Raw genomic sequence first — 19,670 nt, 5'->3', positions numbered from 1 at the left:
GATTTTGAGAATTTTCAGATAATCGGATTATCCGAAAATTAATTTTTATTTTTTTCGGATATCCGAATATCCGAAAATATCCGAAGTATCCGAAAAATATCCGAAGTATCCGAAAAAATATCCGAAATATCCAAAAAATATCCGAAGTATCCGAAAAATAACTGAAATATCCGAAAAAATATCCGAAATATCCGAAAAATATCGGAAATTTATATTCGGATATCCGAAACTATCCGAAAAATCTGGTTCCAAATATTAAAAAATAATAAAAAAATAAAATTTAAATAAAAAAAATGGATATTCGGATATCCGATTAGATATCCGAACCCGAATCCGAAATTTCGGATATCCGAAAATCGGATATCCGAAATTTCAGATTCGGGTTCGGATGTCAATATTTCACTATCCGAAATTTCGGATATCCGATTTTCGGATATCCGAAAACCGGATTATCCGATCTTGAACACCCCTACCACTAGTACAGAATGAAGCAAATGATGCGATGGGCTATACTCAAAAGATGTGGTCAACTATCTTACCCGAATCTGAAGAGCATTCCCATCCACTCCATCAAATTAACCTCTATTTTTAAAATATAAAAAAACCTTCTAAAAACCTACTCCAACCTACCCACTATATCTATACTCTAACCTTAAATATTAAAAAAAGGCTACAGTAACTTTTTATACATAAAAAGCTACTGTACACTCTTCATTTCCAACCACCACCTCTTCCTATCTTCTCCCGCCCCTCTCCTTCCACACATCAACTACCAGCAACAAAATTAACGAATTCCCACTTCACAGGTTTGGATTTGTAAACGTTGAGGGTTCCGATTTGTAAACATAGGCTTCTATTGGAAACTAGGGTTCCGATTTGAAAAGGATTTTGCTATCAGCAAGTATCAACCGATTCATCCTTCACATCTCCATCCCTCTGCTATATGTAAGCTTTTTTTGTTCATTTTTTTTGGATTTTAAGTTTTGAGTCTTTATTCATGAAGTGGTTTGGGATGGGTTGAAACCAGTTTAGCTCATAACGATTTGGTCCATCTCTTGTTGATTTAGTGTTTCTCAGTTTGAGAGAGATATTATCAACTGAATTTATAATCAGGTTGAATTCTAGCTAGATTAAGTATAGCTCTATTTAGGATATTATCGCTTGAATTTATAGTTAGGTTAAATATAACTGTTTGTGATTAGTCATTTGCTTGCAGTTTATTACATCAAAACTTTGAAATGGAACTCACCTGAATTATTAAGCTCCTTTTGAATTAAGTTGCAAATTGTTTAAGTCTGTTGTTAAGTTTTATATATGTGTGTTAGTTAAATCACTTATTGATTTAGTGTTTCTCTGGTTGAGATATCATCAACTGAATTTCTACCTTGGTTGAATTTCTAACTAGATTAGGTGGATTAGTGTAGCTCTATTTAGGATATTATCAATGAATGCATTTCTGTTGTTATGTCAAATTCATTCATTTCCTTGCAGTTAACTAAATCAAATATGTGAAATCCAAAAGTATATTTGATATAATCTCAAATTTTACATTTCTTTGTAGTGTATTAAGCCTTTCATATGCAAACTTCCACTGACATTCAATTTTTCATTTGCATTCACCAGATTCTGTAATGACATTTTTGAATTTCAATTACTACATTTTAAATGTCACTATGAAGGTGATACTGATATGGGTGCGGCTACTGTTTGCATGTGACCCATGAACTGGCTTTTGAATTGGTCAATTGGTTTCTTTCGTTCTCGTTCTTCTCTCAATCTTTTTTTGACGTTTTTCATAGAAAAAAACCTGCGTTTTTTGCTGAAAAACTGCAGTTTTTTGGCCAAACCGGGGTGAAAAGCGCAGAGGCGGAGGTTATAAACAACGAGGTTGCTGCCGATGACGGGAGACCTTCATCTCCGCCAGATGGTGAGGAGGAGTTCATTGATGATGATGGGACTGTGTACAAGTGGGACAAGACGCTTAGAGCCTGGGTTCCTCAGGTTAGTTGACTACACTACATTTTTGTTTTACATTACAGATGTCATTTTTTACTCAATTGTACACAATTTCATCGTCATGTTTGTTCTCTAATAGGCAGAATGAGTTGGGGTTAAAGATTTTAACAAAAAAGGAAAAAGGTAAATGGGTCAAACTAAAGTTTAGTTTGTGTTTTTTTTGCAGCCAAGATGACTGATGGTCGAGCAGCGACCCCGGCGGGACTTATTTCAGCATCAATAGCACATGCTTTTGCACTATTTGTTGCAGTTTCGGTTGGTGCTAACATATCATGGGGTCATGTGAACCCAACTGTGACATTCGGCTTGTTTGTTGGTGGCCACATTTCGCTTTTGAGGAGTGTCTTGTATTGGATTGCTCAGTTGACAATTTCGATGGAGATTTGGGATGAGTCAAAATAGTGGGTAGTTAAGATTGTAAATGAAAGAAAGAGGAAAAAATAATAAAAAAAGAATATAGAGATAAATATAAAGGATAGGATGTGGAGGGTTTTTTAAAATGGGAAGTAAATTTTAAAAAGTAGTGATTTTTTGTTAAATTATAGGGTTAAAGATAATGGAGTGGATGTGAATGCTCTTATACCATTTCTCAAAAGAGTTCACCTTATTTTTCTTCGCTAGCCCAATTTCCTCAACTCAAAAGATGCGGTCAACATTTAACCCGCATCTTATACCATTTACCTAAAAATTTCATATATTTCCCTTCCCCGCCCAATTTCCCCTCCACAAAACCCCCAAAAATCCCCCCCCCCCCCTCCATATAACCTAATCTGAACTTCCAATTCATCTTATACAGAGAGAGAAAGCTTATGGATGGTAATGATGGACTGATAAAAGGAGAGAGCAATAAAGCTAGAGTGTGCAATGTAAACCAAGTGTTTGTCATTAGGCTTGATCCGTCAATCATCAACGGAGCCAATAACGGTAGACTTCGTGTCGACAATTTTCATCTTTCAAACCCTAAATTAGGTGAATAACTTCAGCACTTCATATTATCTTCTCTCAGAGGTCCAAAAGTACGTATAGGTTTGCTTATTTTTAGGTTTTGCTATGGTTTTATGTGTAATTATGATTTGTTTGATTGAAATTGAAATCGATCTTGTAGGATTTTGGTTTGTGTTTAATTGGGATTACACAATGATAACCATTGGTGTTATAATGTTATATGTTATTTATTCGAAATCATTTTGAAAAGTTTTGTTTTTGGAGAAGGGGGAGGTGGATGAAACTGGTAGTCATGGTGGGTAACTGGTTTGGCTGAATTGGTATGCTCTGGTCTAGGGATGAGCTCGGTACCAACTGGTACCGGCACCGAAAATCCTCAAAAGTGGGTATCGGTACTGAATATACCCGGTATGATACCGGTTCGGTACCTTTATTTGAGGGTAAAAACTGGTAAATATCGATACCGGTCCGGTACCGAAAATGTCAAAAGTCGGTACCGAAAATGTACCCGGTTCGGTAAATTCAGTATCGGTACCTGGTACCATTGCCTAAATAGGGCTCAGTATTACAAGTGTGGAGTGACTTTTGTTTCAGTTGTAGAATTCACAGTTTATTTTGTACCCCAATCGTGAGTCCTAACAGTCTTCGTAAAGTTCAATAGTTGTCCTTAATTCCTTACAATAATAGAAAAATATTGTTAAGATGTTAGTATTAACATTATTTAAAGTTGTAGCTGAATAAAATCTTGTTGAGCTTGCCATTTGACCTTATCTAGCAGGCTTCGTTTACAGGTACAACAACAATACGCTGAACTTTGGATTGGAACTCATGCCTCCGGTTTGTCATATATAGTCGGGGAAAAGGTGATTGCTCTCCGGAATTATAGACTCTTGCTGTTTGAGATTGTCTAATCCTAAGGATTTTAAAAAGCATTTCATCTGCTTGACAAAATGTAAGTTGGCTTTGGTTTAATTTTCATACTCCTGTTATAAGTTTATGTGCTTTATTAATGTTTTTCACGTGTGAATGAAAGTAAATTAAATTGCTGCAAAATAGCAAACATAATCAAGTAAAATGGACTTAATTGATGGCAAAATGGGCTGGTATTGTAACGGGTCAAAATAGGTACAGGTCAAGGAGGATAAATATTGATACAAAAAAAAAAAAAAACAGCTTAGATTTGTCTAACTTGAAACTATATTTGTCCATATTTCTTTATTTTTTTATAAATAACTAGTATGCCATATATGATTAAAAACATATCATTTTTGTATTTATATAGTTTCATGCATTAAATCATGGTTCGGGAGACTTGTTACCTTATATGTCGGTAAGACATCGCTCAGTAGCGGTTCATTAATCAAAAGTTTTCGATGGTTGGGTTAGATTTATCAATAGTGTTAACATTAGAACTCTAAATTCAACATGCAAGTCTTGATCAAAACAAAAGTATACCATATATACTATCTAGCATATATTAATACACTGAATTATCATGCTATTCATACCATTAATTCTCCAAATTTGAAATTAGTTTGTTTCTTTTAACTTACCAATAATAATATTTATCTAATCTTAGATTTGTTACATAACACTTCTACCATTTGGTTTAACCGAAATACTTAAGACAATCATATATATACTAAACCAAGTTATTGTGGATACGGCTAAATTTGTTTTCACTTCTAATGCATGGTAACCTTTTGCAGGCATCCATTAATTAATATAGCTGGAACAATTTATAGCAAGACTCAGGATGGGTTTTTGATGTATCAAACAAGGCAAGTGTTGCTACGTCTTTTTGGTGATAAGTTGGATGTGGCGGTAATCATGAGCTTTCACGTGGAAGAGACGGGTCGGCTTCTCAAGGAGGCGGATGTTGCGCTCAAAAACTTTTTGGTGGTGACTACACAAGTAACTCTTTTCTGATTAAATGGCCCGTTGAAATTTGGACATAGGTAAATATATGTGTTTAGCTTTTTTTTTTTTTTTTTTTTTTTTTTTTTTTTTTTTTTTGCCATTGAGTATAAGGATTCATCTGTTAATTACTTGAAGCATGACATGTGGTCTTTTATTCACACAAATGATAGTTACGCCTTACTATTTTTGCGAGGTTAATGCGTAAGTAAAAGTCGTCAAAAATCGAGCGTTACAGATTTTAACATCCCCGCGACCCGTTGCGGAGTGCAGACATTACCACTAGTATATGTGTATGAAAAATCATTATTGTAGGGACGAGAGTGTGGTACAAGCAACGGTAGCAGTGCTGGGAGATTTTGCAGTTGCATCTGGTCCAAACGTGAAGATGTTTAGCGAAGATTTGGCCGTTTGTAGTGCATTTGCTGGTATTGATTGATATAGTGCATTAGAGCCGGACATTTTTTATCGGATAGCCATGAATGAAGCTCATGATTGATACATCGATAATATTATCAGGCATATGATTATACTATGTGTAAATGACATTAAGTTATCAATTTGAATTTATGTTAATTTGAGATCATAAAATGATTATACTGTGTGGAGTTATAATCCTTGCTCTTTTGTTTTACAGCTGGTATACCTTCTGCTACCGTTAGTGTTGGACTGTTGGTGACAGATCCAAACAAAGATAAAGAAGTTACATATGTACACTTGCATATATTTTTAAGCTTCTATCATTTTTGTTAAGTTAAAACTATTTTTTGTTACGCAATTTCTACGGTTCAGGTTGCTAGTATGGATTGAAGACGTCGGTTTAAGTTCAAAGTATGAAGACATCGGTTCAAGAAGCTATTCTATATTACTTTCACCTTTAGAGTTATATGTATTTGTGTTAAAACTTTTGTAATGTTGTGTTACTTTGAAACCTTTGTATTTTATATTCTTGGGTTATATTATATTGGTTCTTATTTAATTTTGTTTTTTGTATATATTATTTTCAATATTAGATAATTTATTAATAATGAGAATTTATTGGGAATTTTTAATGAAATTACCAATATATATATATATATATATATAGGGAGAAGATCATGCGAGAACCACCTCTTATTGTGAGAACCGCGAGAACCAATGTGAACACACCAAAAATGCCTAAAAATACCTAAAAATCACACAAAATTTTTTTTTTTTGAATTTTTTAATATTTTTTATAAAAAATCGCTACTTTTCGAAGCAAAAAAAAAAAAGTTTTTTTTTTAAATTTTTTTAAAAAAAAAAATTTTTTTTGGCTTCTAAAAGTAGCGATTTTAACATAAAAATATTAAAAAAATTTAAAAAAATTTTTTTAGATTTTTTTTTGAGTTTTTTAGATTTTTTTTTAGGTTTTTTGGGGGTTTAGTTTTTAGCATTTTAGCTTGGGGGGGGGGGGTGGGGGGGTTTAGGTTTTTGGGGGGTGGGGGGGTTTAGGTTTTTGGGGGGTGGGGGAGGGGGGTTTAGGTTTTTTTTTTTTTTTTTGGGGGGGGGGGGGTTAGGTTTTTTTTTTTTTTTTGGGGGGGGGGTGAGGGTTAGGTTTTTTTAGGTTTTTTTTAGCTATTTTAGGTTGTGTTCACATTGGTTCTCAAGGTTCTCACAATAAGGGTGGTTCTTGCATGAGCCCCTCCATATATATATATATATATATATATATATATATATATATATATATATATATATATATATATATATATATATATATATATATATATATATATATATATATAGGGGATGGTTATCTTGAGAACGCTAAATATTGCGAGAACCGTGAGAACGAATGAAGAAACAATCAAGAAATATATATATATATATATATATATATATATATATATATATATATATATATATATATATATATATGGGAGCCGCTAGAATGAGAACCACCTCGAGTTGTAAGAACCGCGAGAACTACACCCCACGGAGCGCCGTTCGCCGCGATTTTTTTTTTACAAGTAGATGTGTGCATTATAAACACGGCCGTAAAAAATCACGACGAACGGCGCTCCGTGGGGTGTACTTTTTTACACCTCAAGTTTGGTGAAAAAAAAAAAGAAAAAAGAAAAAAAATTAAAAAACACCAAACTTGAGGTGTAAAAAAGTACACCCCACGGAGCGCCGTTCGCCGTGATTTTTTACGGCCGTGTTTATAATGCACACATCTACTTGTAAAAAAAAATCGCGGCGAACGGCGCTCCGTGGGGTGTAGTTCTCGCGGTTCTTACAACTCGGGGTGGTTCTCATTCTAGCAGCCCCTATATATATATTATTTTACCTAAAACACCAAGAAATACGGTTTTAGAACCGCATCTCTTGAGTATATTAGGAAAAAGTAGTTTTTTGTTAATATATCAAAAGATGCGGTTCTACTCTTATAAATAATTTTTTTTTATTATTATTAATGTCTTTATAACAACGTCTACATTGTCTTTATCATACTATCGATACATCTTATTTATAAGAGTAATTAATCGTGTTAGAGTTGCAAGTTGATTACTTGGTTATGATTCCTTCTCATATATACTTATTATATATATATTTTCATTATTGAGTATGATTGAATATTAGGGTTTTGAGAGAAAACGAATTTGTGTTCTGTATTCAGAAATTGGTAACCCTACACATTCACTATTGTTTTACATATATACATAACCGGTTACCAGAAAACCGACATGACCCATGACATAAAATAATAAAACTTATCCTAACATAATGCGTGACATATACTTAATATAAAATATCTAGCTTATATCTTCTAATACCCTCCCGTAAGCTAGACGGATGTAATGTGTAGAAGATCTTTGAGACGAAGAAACTCCTTTGGCTGCAAGGCCTTTGTTAAAATATCTGCAGCTTGTTCCTTTGTAGTACAGAACCTTACTTCAATCTCATCATTCTTGATCAGTTCACGAATGAAATGATACTTTACTCTAATATGATTGCTTTTTCCGTGATACACAGGATCTTTTGCTAGGCATATGGTCGACTTATTGTCACATAAAATTGTTGGAGGTCCATCCATATGCATTTGCAAAGAATTTAGGATTCCTTTAACCCATAATGCTTGACATCCGGCTAATGATAATGCTATATATTCAGCTTCTGTTGATGAGAGTGCCACAACCTTTTGCTTTCTTGATTGCCATGCGATAGCCCCTGAGCCGAGATTAAAAACATAACCGGATGTGCTTTTGCTGTCATCTACACTTCCCGCATAGTCACTATCACTAAAACCAACTAATTTTCCTTTACTTCCTTTCGAGTAAATTATTCCATGGTTCAGCGTCCCTTTGACATATCTTAATATCCTCTTTCCTGCTTCCCAGTGATTCCGATTTGGCTTTTCCATAAACTGACTTATTTTATTTACAGCAAACATGATATCCGGCCTTGTATTAGTAAGATACATCAGCGAGCCCACTAAACTCCGATATAAGTTCGGATTCACTTCTTCACTTGGATCATCTTTTGACAGTTTAAGTCCATATTCCGTTGGTGTTTTGATCTCATGACACCTTTCCATATTGAATCTTTTCAGCAAATTCTTGGCATATTTCTTCTGGGTAAGACTGATGTTACCATTATCATAATTGACTTCCATGCCAAGAAAGTAGTGAAGTATTCCTAAGTCAGTCATCTCGAACTCACTCTTCATTGAGTTTTTTAATTGTTCTATCATCTCTATGGAGTCACTGGCTAATATTAGATCATCCACGTAAAGACATACTATTATCCGCGTCTTGTCAGTAATCTTGATAAAGAGAGTATGTTCATACACACTCTTTATGAAACCGTTTGCTGTAAAGTATCCATCTATCCTACTGTACCAAGCTCTTGGTGCTTGCTTTAAACCGTATAAGGCCTTTTTTAAATAACATACCTTTTGTTCTTCACCTTTCTTAACATACCCTTCAGGTTGTTCTAAATACACTTGTTCTGTCAACTTCCCATTTAAGAATGCCGTTTTTACATCCATTTGATGTAATTGCCATCCATGACTTGCTGCTAGTGCTAGAACTATTCTAATCGTATCGAATCTGATCACAGGTGCAAAAACTTCTTGATAGTCAACTCCGTATTTTTGACTATAACCCTTGGCCACTAACCGTGCTTTATAGTTGCTCACCCTACCATGTTCATCATATTTGGTTTTATATATCCATTTGACTCCGATTGGTTTCTGATTCTTCGGTGGGTTTACTAGTTCCCATGTGCCATTTTTCTGTATGGATTGTATCTCTCTATCCATAGCATCTCTCCATTTCTTATCTTTGAAGGCTTCATCATAAGATATGGGATCAGCATCAGCATATAACATGAAATCTACTGCATCACAAATGTTTTCCATTTGATTTCTATTATATAAATCATTTACTTGTGCTTCATTGAGAGGATGAGAGTTTTGATATATTTCTCTTATATCTCGAGTCCGCAGCTCTTCATTTTCTGAGGATGATGATGAATCAGTCTCGTTTTGATTGCTTATCTGTTCGTTCGATTCTTCACTATTCTGCACACTTTCTGTCAGAGGACTCTGTTCACCTTCGGTCTCCCCATTGCTGTTGATATCATTAACTTGATTAACAGTCTCTGATGCTGGTATCTCTTGTGATGCATTCACCTCCGGACTTATATCATTATTACTTGAGTCATCCAGTTGAATGTGTGTGTAGTCATTACTTGCTAAACTGTCACCCCATTCTTGATTTTCATCAAATACTACATCCCTACTAATAATGATTTTATTAGTCACTGGATTATGTAATTTATAAGCCTTACTATGTTCACTGTACCCCACGAAAATTGCCTTCTCTGCCTTATCATCTAGTTTTCCTCTGTGTTGTTTTGGAATGTGAGCATAGGCTACACATCCAAAAACTCGTAGATGTCCTATACTTGGTTTATTTCCACTCCATACTTCTTGTGGGGTCTTGTTTGGCACACTCTCAGTACTTGCTCTGTTTAAGAGGTATGTAGCACATGCCACAGCTTCCGCCCAGTATGAATGAGATAAATGTTTTGTTTTAATCATACTCCTGCTAAGTTCCATAATAGTTCTATTCTTCCGTTCTGCTACACCATTCTGTTGTGGCGTATAACTAGTAGTTAACTGATGACGTATTCCATTTTCCTTTAAAAATGTTTGGAAATCATTACTACAATATTCTCCACCTCGATCTGTTCGAAGGGTCTTTAATGTGTAATTGACTTGATTCTCAACCATTCTCTTGAATAATTTGAAATAGTTTAATGCTTCTGACTTTAGTTTTAGAAAATATACCCAGGTCTTCCTTGAAAAATCGTCTATAAAGGTAATGAAGTATTTGCAGCCTCCTATCGACATGGTTCTCATGGGTCCACATATGTCAGAGTGAACCAATTGCAGTGGTTTGTCCGCATGCCATTTTGCATGTTTAGGGAAGGATTTTCTGGCATTTTTGCCAAACACACATCCTTCACATATATTGCTTGTTGGCTTGATTGATCTTGGTAACCCTTTAACTGTTTCTTTTACTCCCATGTTATGTAGTGTGTCGAAACTTATATGTCCGAATCTTCGATGCCATAACGTGGCCATATCTTGTGTCATAACGTTACAGACCCTTGGTATCAAGTCCTGCTTTAGATTTAACGGAAACATCTTGTTCCCAGTCATCCTAACTGAACTGATGCTTGAACCTGTTGGATATTTGATGGTGCATTCTTGATCTGCAAACTTTACTTCATACCCTTTTTGTACTAATTGTCCTACACTTAAGAGATTGTGTTTTAACCCTTGTACGTAGAAAACATTTGGAACTTTCTTGTTTAATCCTTTAACTTTGATTGAGACATCACCACATCCTAACACCTCCAGTTTCTTATTGTCTCCTGTTCTTACTTCCCTTCTTTCGGTTTCATCTAGTGTAATAAATAACCTCTTATTTCCTGTCATATGATTGCTACATCCACTATCTAAATACCAGCAATCATCTTTGGTTATTTCCTCCATGTTAAATATCATAAACATTGTTGCTTCATCACTCTTTTCTTCATGATCTTCCTCGTGTAATAATGCATTTTCACTTTGGTTGATTGTATCTCTTTGTTGGCAGAATCTGGCCGTGTGCCCTATTTTCTGACAGTTATAACATCGTATTAATGCATTGAACCTTCCTCTCCCTCTACCTCGTCCTCTATTTCCAAAATCAGATATGTTTTGTCGTGTTCGGTCACTATTATTACTCTGTATTTGGAATGCCTGTTCTATTGGGGAGTCATCGTATTGTTTCATCCTTAGTTCGTGTGATTGAAGGATGCCTAAGAGTTCTTCTGTAGAAGCTGTTGTTAAATCCTTCGATTCCTCTATTGCCACCACTACCGATTCATATTTTCTTGTGAGACTTCGAAGGATTTTTTCAACAACGCGTTGTTCAGTAATATTTTCTTCATTTAAACGTAACTGATTTACTATGACAGTTATTCTATTCATATATTCTTCTACTGTCTCGTTTTCTTTCATTCTAAGTGCATCGAATTCACATCTTAGGGTTTGGAGTTTTACCGTTTTTACTCTTCGTTCCCCTCTATATGCCTTGTGTAACACGTCCCATGCTTCCTTAGAAGTTCTGCACATTGCGATTCTTTCGAATACACTTTCATTAACCGCTTGAAAAATTATATGCAGGGCTTTCTTGTCTTTCTTAACTTTTTCCCTATGTGCATCCCGATCATTATCTGAAGCATTATTCGGCAGATCGTTGTATCCTTCTTCCACCATAATCCAAAGGTCTTGTGATTCTAACAAAACTTTCATTTGAATATGCCAGTGGTAGTAATTTTGGCCAAGTAATTTCGGAATCTGGGTCTGTATGCCTCCGTTCGTTGTTGTCATGGTTAAGAACGATTGAAATTCTGTGTTTTGTTTTGAATGATTTGAGGATTCGATGTTGTTGTTTGGATCGGTGTGGCTCTGATACCACTTTATTGAGTATGATTGAATATTAGGGTTTTGAGAGAAAACGAATTTGTGTTCTGTATTCAGAAATTGGTAACCCTACACATTCACTATTGTTTTACATATATACATAACCGGTTACCAGAAAACCGACATGACCCATGACATAAAATAATAAAACTTATCCTAACATAATGCGTGACATATACTTAATATAAAATATCTAGCTTATATCTTCTAATATTCATTGAGAGACATTAAAGAAACATATATCTTCATATACACTGGATTCATTGAATCATGCACGCATTCTGCATAATTAATGATTGACACAAATATATTCATAGATGAAAGCTTTTCCAAGCTTCCATATAACACATCCCAAACTGATAAATAAAAGACTTGTAAAAGGATCGAAGTTGCACGTACGTTGTTTATTCATTTTTGCCTTACAGAAGTACAAAAGGACGATAACTCCTCTACGGGAACCTTCACAACATCATTACGAAGACCCAAATCTTTACTCTCTCTTTTCAAAAATGTTCTTGGAATAGCCGTTGCATATCGATACACCTTCTCTCCCATAGCTTCTTCTTTTTTTGTTTTATGTGTTGAATGAACCATATTCGCTTGACTACTCCTCCCTTGATACTCTTTATCAGTGCTCCATAGACCAGTTTTACAATAAAGTGCAAAATCTTCGCAATTATTACTACTCAAATCATACTTTCCATACCCATTTTCATGCAGATAAGTAGCCCTATATATTACTTCTTCTGGAGGATCAGATTCCGCGGTTGTGCATGTTCCGCCAACAGTTTTTGCTAGAAGAAACTCGCGACTTGCTTGATATTTATAACGACATAGTGACCCTTTTTTAACGAAGCAGTCTATGCAAGACGTTCTTACTCCGCTTCCAGCCACTTTCTCCAACTTACAAAACGAATTCGGACAAATGGTCTTTTCTTTCTTTCCACTACCATCGCTACTTGTTGCGAATCCTCTAAACGGCGCTAAATAGGGATTGCCCGTAGATTTCTTTTTAGGATTCACAAAATGGATAATTTTGCCTTCCCCGATGAAGATGCCTGCACATGTAACTCACACATTAATTAGCTTCAATTTGAAAGCATAAATACACTCTTGTAGCGCGCTATCAGTATCAACAACTGCAGTAAACATGTTTCGTCTTATGTGGTTGACGGTTGTATATTTCTAAGTAGATTTAATGGGTGATTGAGTCGGCCATTAAAACAAACATAAATACACTAGGTTATTATGATTAGCAGACTAACCATGATGGCTGATTAATCTTTCTTTCCTCCAACTATATACATGGTCTCCTTCCTTTAGCTCGGATCTTTCGATTTTCTGGGAAAATAGATCCATCGATCATATGTTACAATAAATTGCTCAAGGTTGTATTCGATCATATGCATATATACACATGCTTATATAAGGAGGAAAAAGAGTTGAAAGTGGCTTTATCCTTCTCATTGCGGAGGAAAAAGAGATGAAAGTGGCTCCATCCTTTCATTGCTTGACTTTTGAATGTTCAGTCTTTTGTTGATGAGTCAACTCAATTACGTATGTGGAATGAGTATGCATGGTAGAGACAAATCCAGACATCCAAAAATTAATTCAATTATAGCAAACAAGTGGGTTCAAAAAAAGTCTTGATCAATCATGTTGGATGGGACGGGCTCGGAGTAGGGCACGGTGAATGACCTCAGGGTTCAAAGGAAAACCACCACGAGTTGTGAGAATTGTGATAACTTTTTGATCCCGCACGAGTTGTGCCAATTTTTTTTTGCACAAACGTAGATAAAAATATTATAAACACATCTGTAAAAAAAAAAGTAAAAGAAAATTGTAGAGTCGGTAGTTTGGACTGATGCAAGTTTTTTTGCGCGCTGGTACAAATTTTGTATGAAAATAAATTTTTTTTTACACCTCGTGTAGATGTGGGTATGCGGCATTTTTTATTTTTTATTATTTTTTTGCTGAAACAAGTGATTTTTTATGACTTTTGAGAAAAAAAATTTCAAAAAAACCTTTTGAATGACCTAGTTCTCATGTTTCTCACAACTAAGGTGGTTCTCATTTTAACCCAATCCTACATATATACATATATATTTATATATATATATATATATATATATATATATGAGTTAAAATGAGAAGAATTTTTTATAATAAGATAAAAAAAGAAGTTCAATCAATAAGAACGTTTTATTTTACTTTATTTAATATTTGCATTTAATTTTAATATAAAGCTATATTTGTAAACATTCATAGATCATTAATTTCTGGTTTTCCTCTTTAATATCTAGCTACATTAAATTTGTAACGTATTTTCAAAATATATATTTTTTCAAAAAATAAAAAAAATTATAGTGTAGGACAAATTAGTAGATGTGTAGGATAAATTACGAGTTGTGTAGGATAATTTCGAGATGTGTAGGATTACTTTTTATGTGTGTAAGCAAAAAAAGGTAGTGTAGAAGATGATAGTCTTTATAACTAATTAATTAGTTAAAGATAGTAATTAATGAGATAAAAAAACTACTTAATATTTTACAATTGAACACTAGTGTATTTGTGAACTGAGTGAACAAATATTGTCTATTGAATACTTCATCAAATCATAAAATACACTAGTGTATTTTTATCATTAAATCCTGATCATTGATTTACACTTGTGTGTTGATAATCAAGGGCTATGATATTCCAGGATCAGGCGAGTTTGACGGAGTCTCGGTCCCGATACGACGTGTTTGGTGCGTTTATTATTACTAAGAAAGGAGTAGAAGATAGATACGACACCGAGCAGTCACTTATAATTTGGTCTCTTATTCATATCTGAAAGTTACAGCACCATGAGACCAGTCGGACAGCATGTTCCCTCTGGGATCCAAAAGCTTGTCCAAATGGGAACCCCAACTCCCTATTTATAGGCAACAACCTATCATCCGAATGAACCTATGTCCATCCGTCCGGATGGACTATTACACTGCACAACCTACATTCGGATGGGGGTTTGGACTATATGTTGTCCATCCGTCCGGATAGACCTTTACAATGTCTAATCCGTGTCCGACTTTCTCTAATCTATACAATATTCAACACACGCTCTATCTAACTATTCGCACAGCGGCAGACGTACGAAATATGCACCAACAGATTCCCCCTCGGCTGTCACTGTCGAATCGTCACTAACACTTTAAGAACCTTCAGCCGTGTTTGAATATTCTGTAACTCCAATCAAGTATTTGATTTCTTACAATAGATTCCCCCTTGATTGGTGATCCGGGTTTGCATTCTTTAACAATGTATTCCCCTTGAAATGAATATTCATTTCATTGTTTGCATGGTTCCTGACTCCTCCTCTGAATTTCAAAACTGCAATCTTCACGAACAATCACCTACTTGAAACCAATCAATGCAGTACTCTCTATTTCAGCTTTAACCACATCCGAGTTCAGTTTTTGATATGTCATGTAAGCACCACGATCTCGCATTCCGCTTGCTCGATCTAAGAATACAAAAACTCAACCGGCAATTGATAGAAACTTCAAATACCCCACTGGTTAACGTCAAATCTGTGATTCCCCATGAAGATCTGAAATCTCGTTTACTGTGATCAACATTATGCGCCTTGAAACCCACTTTCAAGTATGATAGACCCGGAAAACAGCAATCTCCACAATCAACAAATCTCTTCATCGGAAAACAGATGTTCTCTGGTCATGCATTCTGATCTCTGAAGCGTTCGTCCACAATTAGATTCATCTCCTCGGATAATCTAGATCTCAGAAGCTATCGTCCACGATCACTCTCAGATCTCTGATGCTTTCGTCCACGATCAGATATCAACACCTCGGATCATCTTCATCTCAGCAGCTTTTACCCAAGATCAGATTCACATTCCCCCTGCCAATCTGATGAACCATCTTGTAACATATTCAGATCTTAGAAACATTCATTCATGATCAGAATTACGTTCTTCCTCTTCAGTCATGATAACAGATAACAGATGTATAGTCTTCTCCGCTAGATCTGGTAGCAACTTAAACAACAAACATCATCATTCCCCGGTGATTAGCTCGAAAAACAATTCATCTGCTCGAAGATTAACCATTCTGACACTTTAGACTATCACACGTCTGTGATATCTTTTAAGCATCCACAATACTGTTTGCATCTCCTGATGCTAATCCTGCTGACCGGCTTGACGAAGACCCAGGACTCAAACCCTAAGACGTCAATCTGACCCTGATCTGTAAAGTCTGAACTTCCTATGATCATGAAATCATGAATCCAGATCCTATGCATCTCCAGACAATCCTGAAGTCAGAACCACCCGAATACTGTTGCAGCGTCACGAATTTCAAAAATGCTGGAACATCTGAAAATTTTATTCCCCCTCATTTTTGCAAATTCTGAAGTCTATATTACTGAATTCTCCTTCAAACTGAGCAATTTAGTCCTCTTTTATCTGTGAAAAACTCGACTATGCCGAAAATATGATAATATTCCTCAAAACGCCAGTTTTTCATCATTGCGGATTTTTACGTTTTGGCCCATAAATAGTCAGATAACCTGAATGATAAACTTTTGCACCAGTATCATGACTACCCTACTAATTTCCATAATACGTGATCGCATCATCAAATGTAGGTCCGTTTTCGGAGGATCGATCACGAAACCAAATCCCTGTTTATAACAAACATGGTTACGAGTATGGAATCCCCGTGACGATGCTAAACCAAACACAGAATATCAAGAACACGAAGTAATCAAAGATTCACAGTCTATTGATTAAACGGATGAGAACAATCATCAAACACATACACACAATGCTTGAAGATAAACTCACAGTAGCTTATGCTCTCATAACCTCTCACAGAAGTCCAAGTGTGGTTTATATAGGCAGCCCAGCCCAAACATGACGAAACACATAAAGGGCCTGACGAAAAACCATGGTCGACGAATAACCAGGTTATTCATCACTGTTCACGACGAAACATAGAGTGAGGAATAACTAGGTTTTTCGTCACACATATGAACGACGAAAGATGGGTCTTTCGTCGAGGGCTGCAAAACAGAACAGCTGCAAACTGTTTGACAATTTGCAGCTGAACATGTAAAAACACACGCATAGACATAAACTACTGACCAAATGCAACATGCATCAGTTTATAACATACATACCAAAGAGACAACTGTCGGACCAAAGTTAGATAGGAGGATATCCGACTTAGTCGACTAACGAATACATACAGACTCGATAAACAAAGACCGTAAAATAACGACGCTAATTAAGAACAAGTTACAGACACAAAACAATGCACCAACAAACTCCCCCTTGTCTGTTACTTGGTCTTTGGTCTTCATTCTTCAATCTTCAATGTTTCTCGGACCAGGAACTGCCAGCGTGGATCCCACGATAGTAACAAAAGCAAGCGACGCGCTGAAATCATAACGCTTGATGCGCGTCCTTGTCTTCGTAAAATATATCGTGTCGGAACAACTTGTTGATGTCGGTCGCGAATAATCACTATCCACGTCGGGCCGAGCATGCGGAAGTTCTCTTTGTCATCCTTGAACACAATAACGGCCTCATGTGTATCCCAGTCGTAACACCATAAAGCCATGTCTTCCAAAAAGTTCTGTTTCATCGGCATCAAAGGAATCTTGTCCATAACCTTCGCCGGCTGATAAACAAGCTTGTATCGCGCCATGTTGGTCGATGGATCTAAGGTGAACTTGATTTGCTGATAGATTGGAAACTGAGGCTTATACAACTCGTCTTTCCAGCCCGTCCTCTTGTTCATCTTTATCTTGCGAGCAAACAACGTTGCTCCTTCGAAGTTTGAGCGATTAATGAGCTCAAGCTTTGTTAAGGCTGCAACGTCATAAAACGGTAAGGACAAAATGCTCAGCAGCGACCTGAAATACTGAATACCGTATTCACGTTTGATGGCCATGCAGTGGATTTCCTTGACAAACATCCAGCAAAGAATCTTTCCGTGCAAGTTCTCTTTTTCGTACTTCAGGTAGTCAACTTGAACTTCAGCTGGCATAGGCTTGGAAACTTTGGATAGGAACTGCTTTCGCCATTCTGTGAACGCATCCGAGGCATTATTAGAAGTATCACGATTTTTCAATTTTTCATCGATGACGTCCACGTTTTCCTTCAACCATTCTTCATTAAAGGGAGTGAACTCAGTCCCGTCTTCTCGTACGTAGGTCGACTTCTCATTATCGCCCTCAAAGACAATCTCTTCAACATTTTCTAAATTTGCTGTTTCCGGCTCACTTGGTATATTATCAATAGCAGCATCATCGATTCCTTTCATCTCATTCAATGCTAGCAACTGCTCATGCGAAAGGTCAGCAACAATCTCTCCCTCTTCCAGAACTTCTCCAGTAATAGGATGTACAGCCTGTAAAGCAAGATCAGCAGAACTAGGAACAGAGGATGTACTAGGCAAGGAGCTTTCAACGTAAGAACTGCTCTCTAGCTATTGTATTTCTTCTACATTTTCACCAGAGGTTCCTTGTGTAGATTCAATCTGAGAAGGCTTGAAGACAACAATTTGAGTAGATGCAGTGGCTGGCGGTTACTCAGATGTCGCAGAAGGGTCAGGGTTACCCGGATCCTCAGAATCATGATCCCGTTTCTTCAAAGCTTCCTGTTGTTTGCATAGATCACCCCACAAAACATTAACACGCTTTCTTACAGCCTCGAAACCATCAGTGATTCTATTGACCCCATCTGTTATCTTGGTATTGCGGATGTGGTACCACTCTTTCATGTCGTCATGCTTTTCTTTAAGAGTGTCGGCCAACCTTTTAACCTCGATGCTTCTTTCTTTCAAGCGGTTCATCTCAATACCACGAGTATTATCAGCAGCTCTCATCTGCTGCAATTGACGTTCTCTTTCTTCATCAACAGTCTTCAAGCATGCATTCTCAGCCTTCAGTTGTTCAATTTCTGCTTGTTGGCGTGTTATCTCAGCTTGTTGACGCCCTACAGTGGAATTCAACGTGTTTATCTCCAACTGTTGCTTGATCATGTCGCTTCTTGTATCAAGCCGAAAGTATACAATGTGAAAAAACAAAAGTTAACTAAAAAACTTTTAGTTAACCATCACAAAAACTTCATTCAAACATTGTATCAAAACTATTTGTATATTCTTTAATACTAGTTACATTTTTTTAAATATAATATTTAAAGTTTAAATGAATTAATAGGGTTTTTAAATATATTATTTAAAGTTTAAAACCAAACTGGTTCTAGCGGTTCTTTAAACGGAACCGCTGGTTATAACCGGAACCGAACAGGGAACCGTTTTCTCCCAAACTTAAGAACTGGAACCGGACCCGAAATCCAACAATACGGTTCGGATCTGGCGGTTCCGGTTCGGTTCCCCAGTTCTGGCGGTTGAGAACCGTAAATTGCTCAGCCCTACAAACCAGGTGAAGGATCATATAGGGTGTTTGTTCAGTACTGCAAGTCTGAAGAGGTCTGGTATTGTCGGAAATCCGATACATCTGCAGCGGAAGACTTGTTTTGTTTCGGATTCATGGATATATTTAATCTTGATAACGTGCAGACAATTAACAAGAATAAGAACAAGGTTTGGTGGACAATTTCTGTTAAGAGGGAAACTGTCTTGATGCCAAACATAATTGCCGGCAAAGTCATATAAATACATAGAACATTTTGGCGGTTGATGTGGCGGGAAACTGTTCCGGCAGTTTTTTAAAAATCCTAACCCGCTTATCAACTAAAGTGCATAAGTTATCATGT

General features: G+C 36.2%; 1 protein-coding gene and 1 long non-coding RNA gene across 11 annotated transcripts; one reads left to right on the top strand and one right to left on the bottom strand.

The window, feature by feature from the left end:
- The first annotated feature begins 688 nt into the window (after positions 1-688).
- Positions 689-5,857, top strand: LOC110930465. Of its 9 annotated transcripts, XR_004888740.1 has the most exons (9): positions 689-945; positions 1,834-2,001; positions 2,183-2,417; positions 2,813-2,985; positions 3,753-3,913; positions 4,671-4,919; positions 5,075-5,306; positions 5,516-5,589; positions 5,671-5,857. It is a non-coding gene; the product is annotated as an uncharacterized LOC110930465 (long non-coding RNA). The 9 variants fall into 9 exon arrangements; XR_004888745.1 differs by lacking the exon at positions 5,075-5,306 and having other exon boundaries at positions 690-945; XR_004888743.1 differs by having other exon boundaries at positions 690-945; positions 5,194-5,306; positions 5,516-5,857.
- A 6,203-nt stretch (positions 5,858-12,060) lies between these two features.
- LOC110930466 lies at positions 12,061-13,327 on the bottom strand. Of its 2 annotated transcripts, XM_035987654.1 has the most exons (3): positions 13,147-13,327; positions 12,241-12,939; positions 12,136-12,194 (listed from the first exon to the last, which is right to left on the bottom strand). In XM_035987654.1, exons 1-2 carry the CDS (start codon positions 13,238-13,240, stop codon positions 12,290-12,292), a joined length of 744 nt encoding a protein of 247 aa, XP_035843547.1. In that variant the 5' UTR covers positions 13,241-13,327; the 3' UTR covers positions 12,136-12,194; positions 12,241-12,289. The 2 variants fall into 2 exon arrangements, with proteins under 2 accessions (XP_022029458.1, XP_035843547.1); XM_022173766.2 differs by having other exon boundaries at positions 12,061-12,939.
- Between the last annotated feature and the right edge of the window lie 6,343 nt (positions 13,328-19,670).

Source organism: Helianthus annuus, chromosome 3 (assembly GCF_002127325.2).
Source record: "Helianthus annuus cultivar XRQ/B chromosome 3, HanXRQr2.0-SUNRISE, whole genome shotgun sequence".
Lineage (NCBI taxonomy): Eukaryota > Viridiplantae > Streptophyta > Magnoliopsida > Asterales > Asteraceae > Helianthus > Helianthus annuus.
This window is presented reverse-complemented; position numbering and strand designations above follow the sequence as displayed.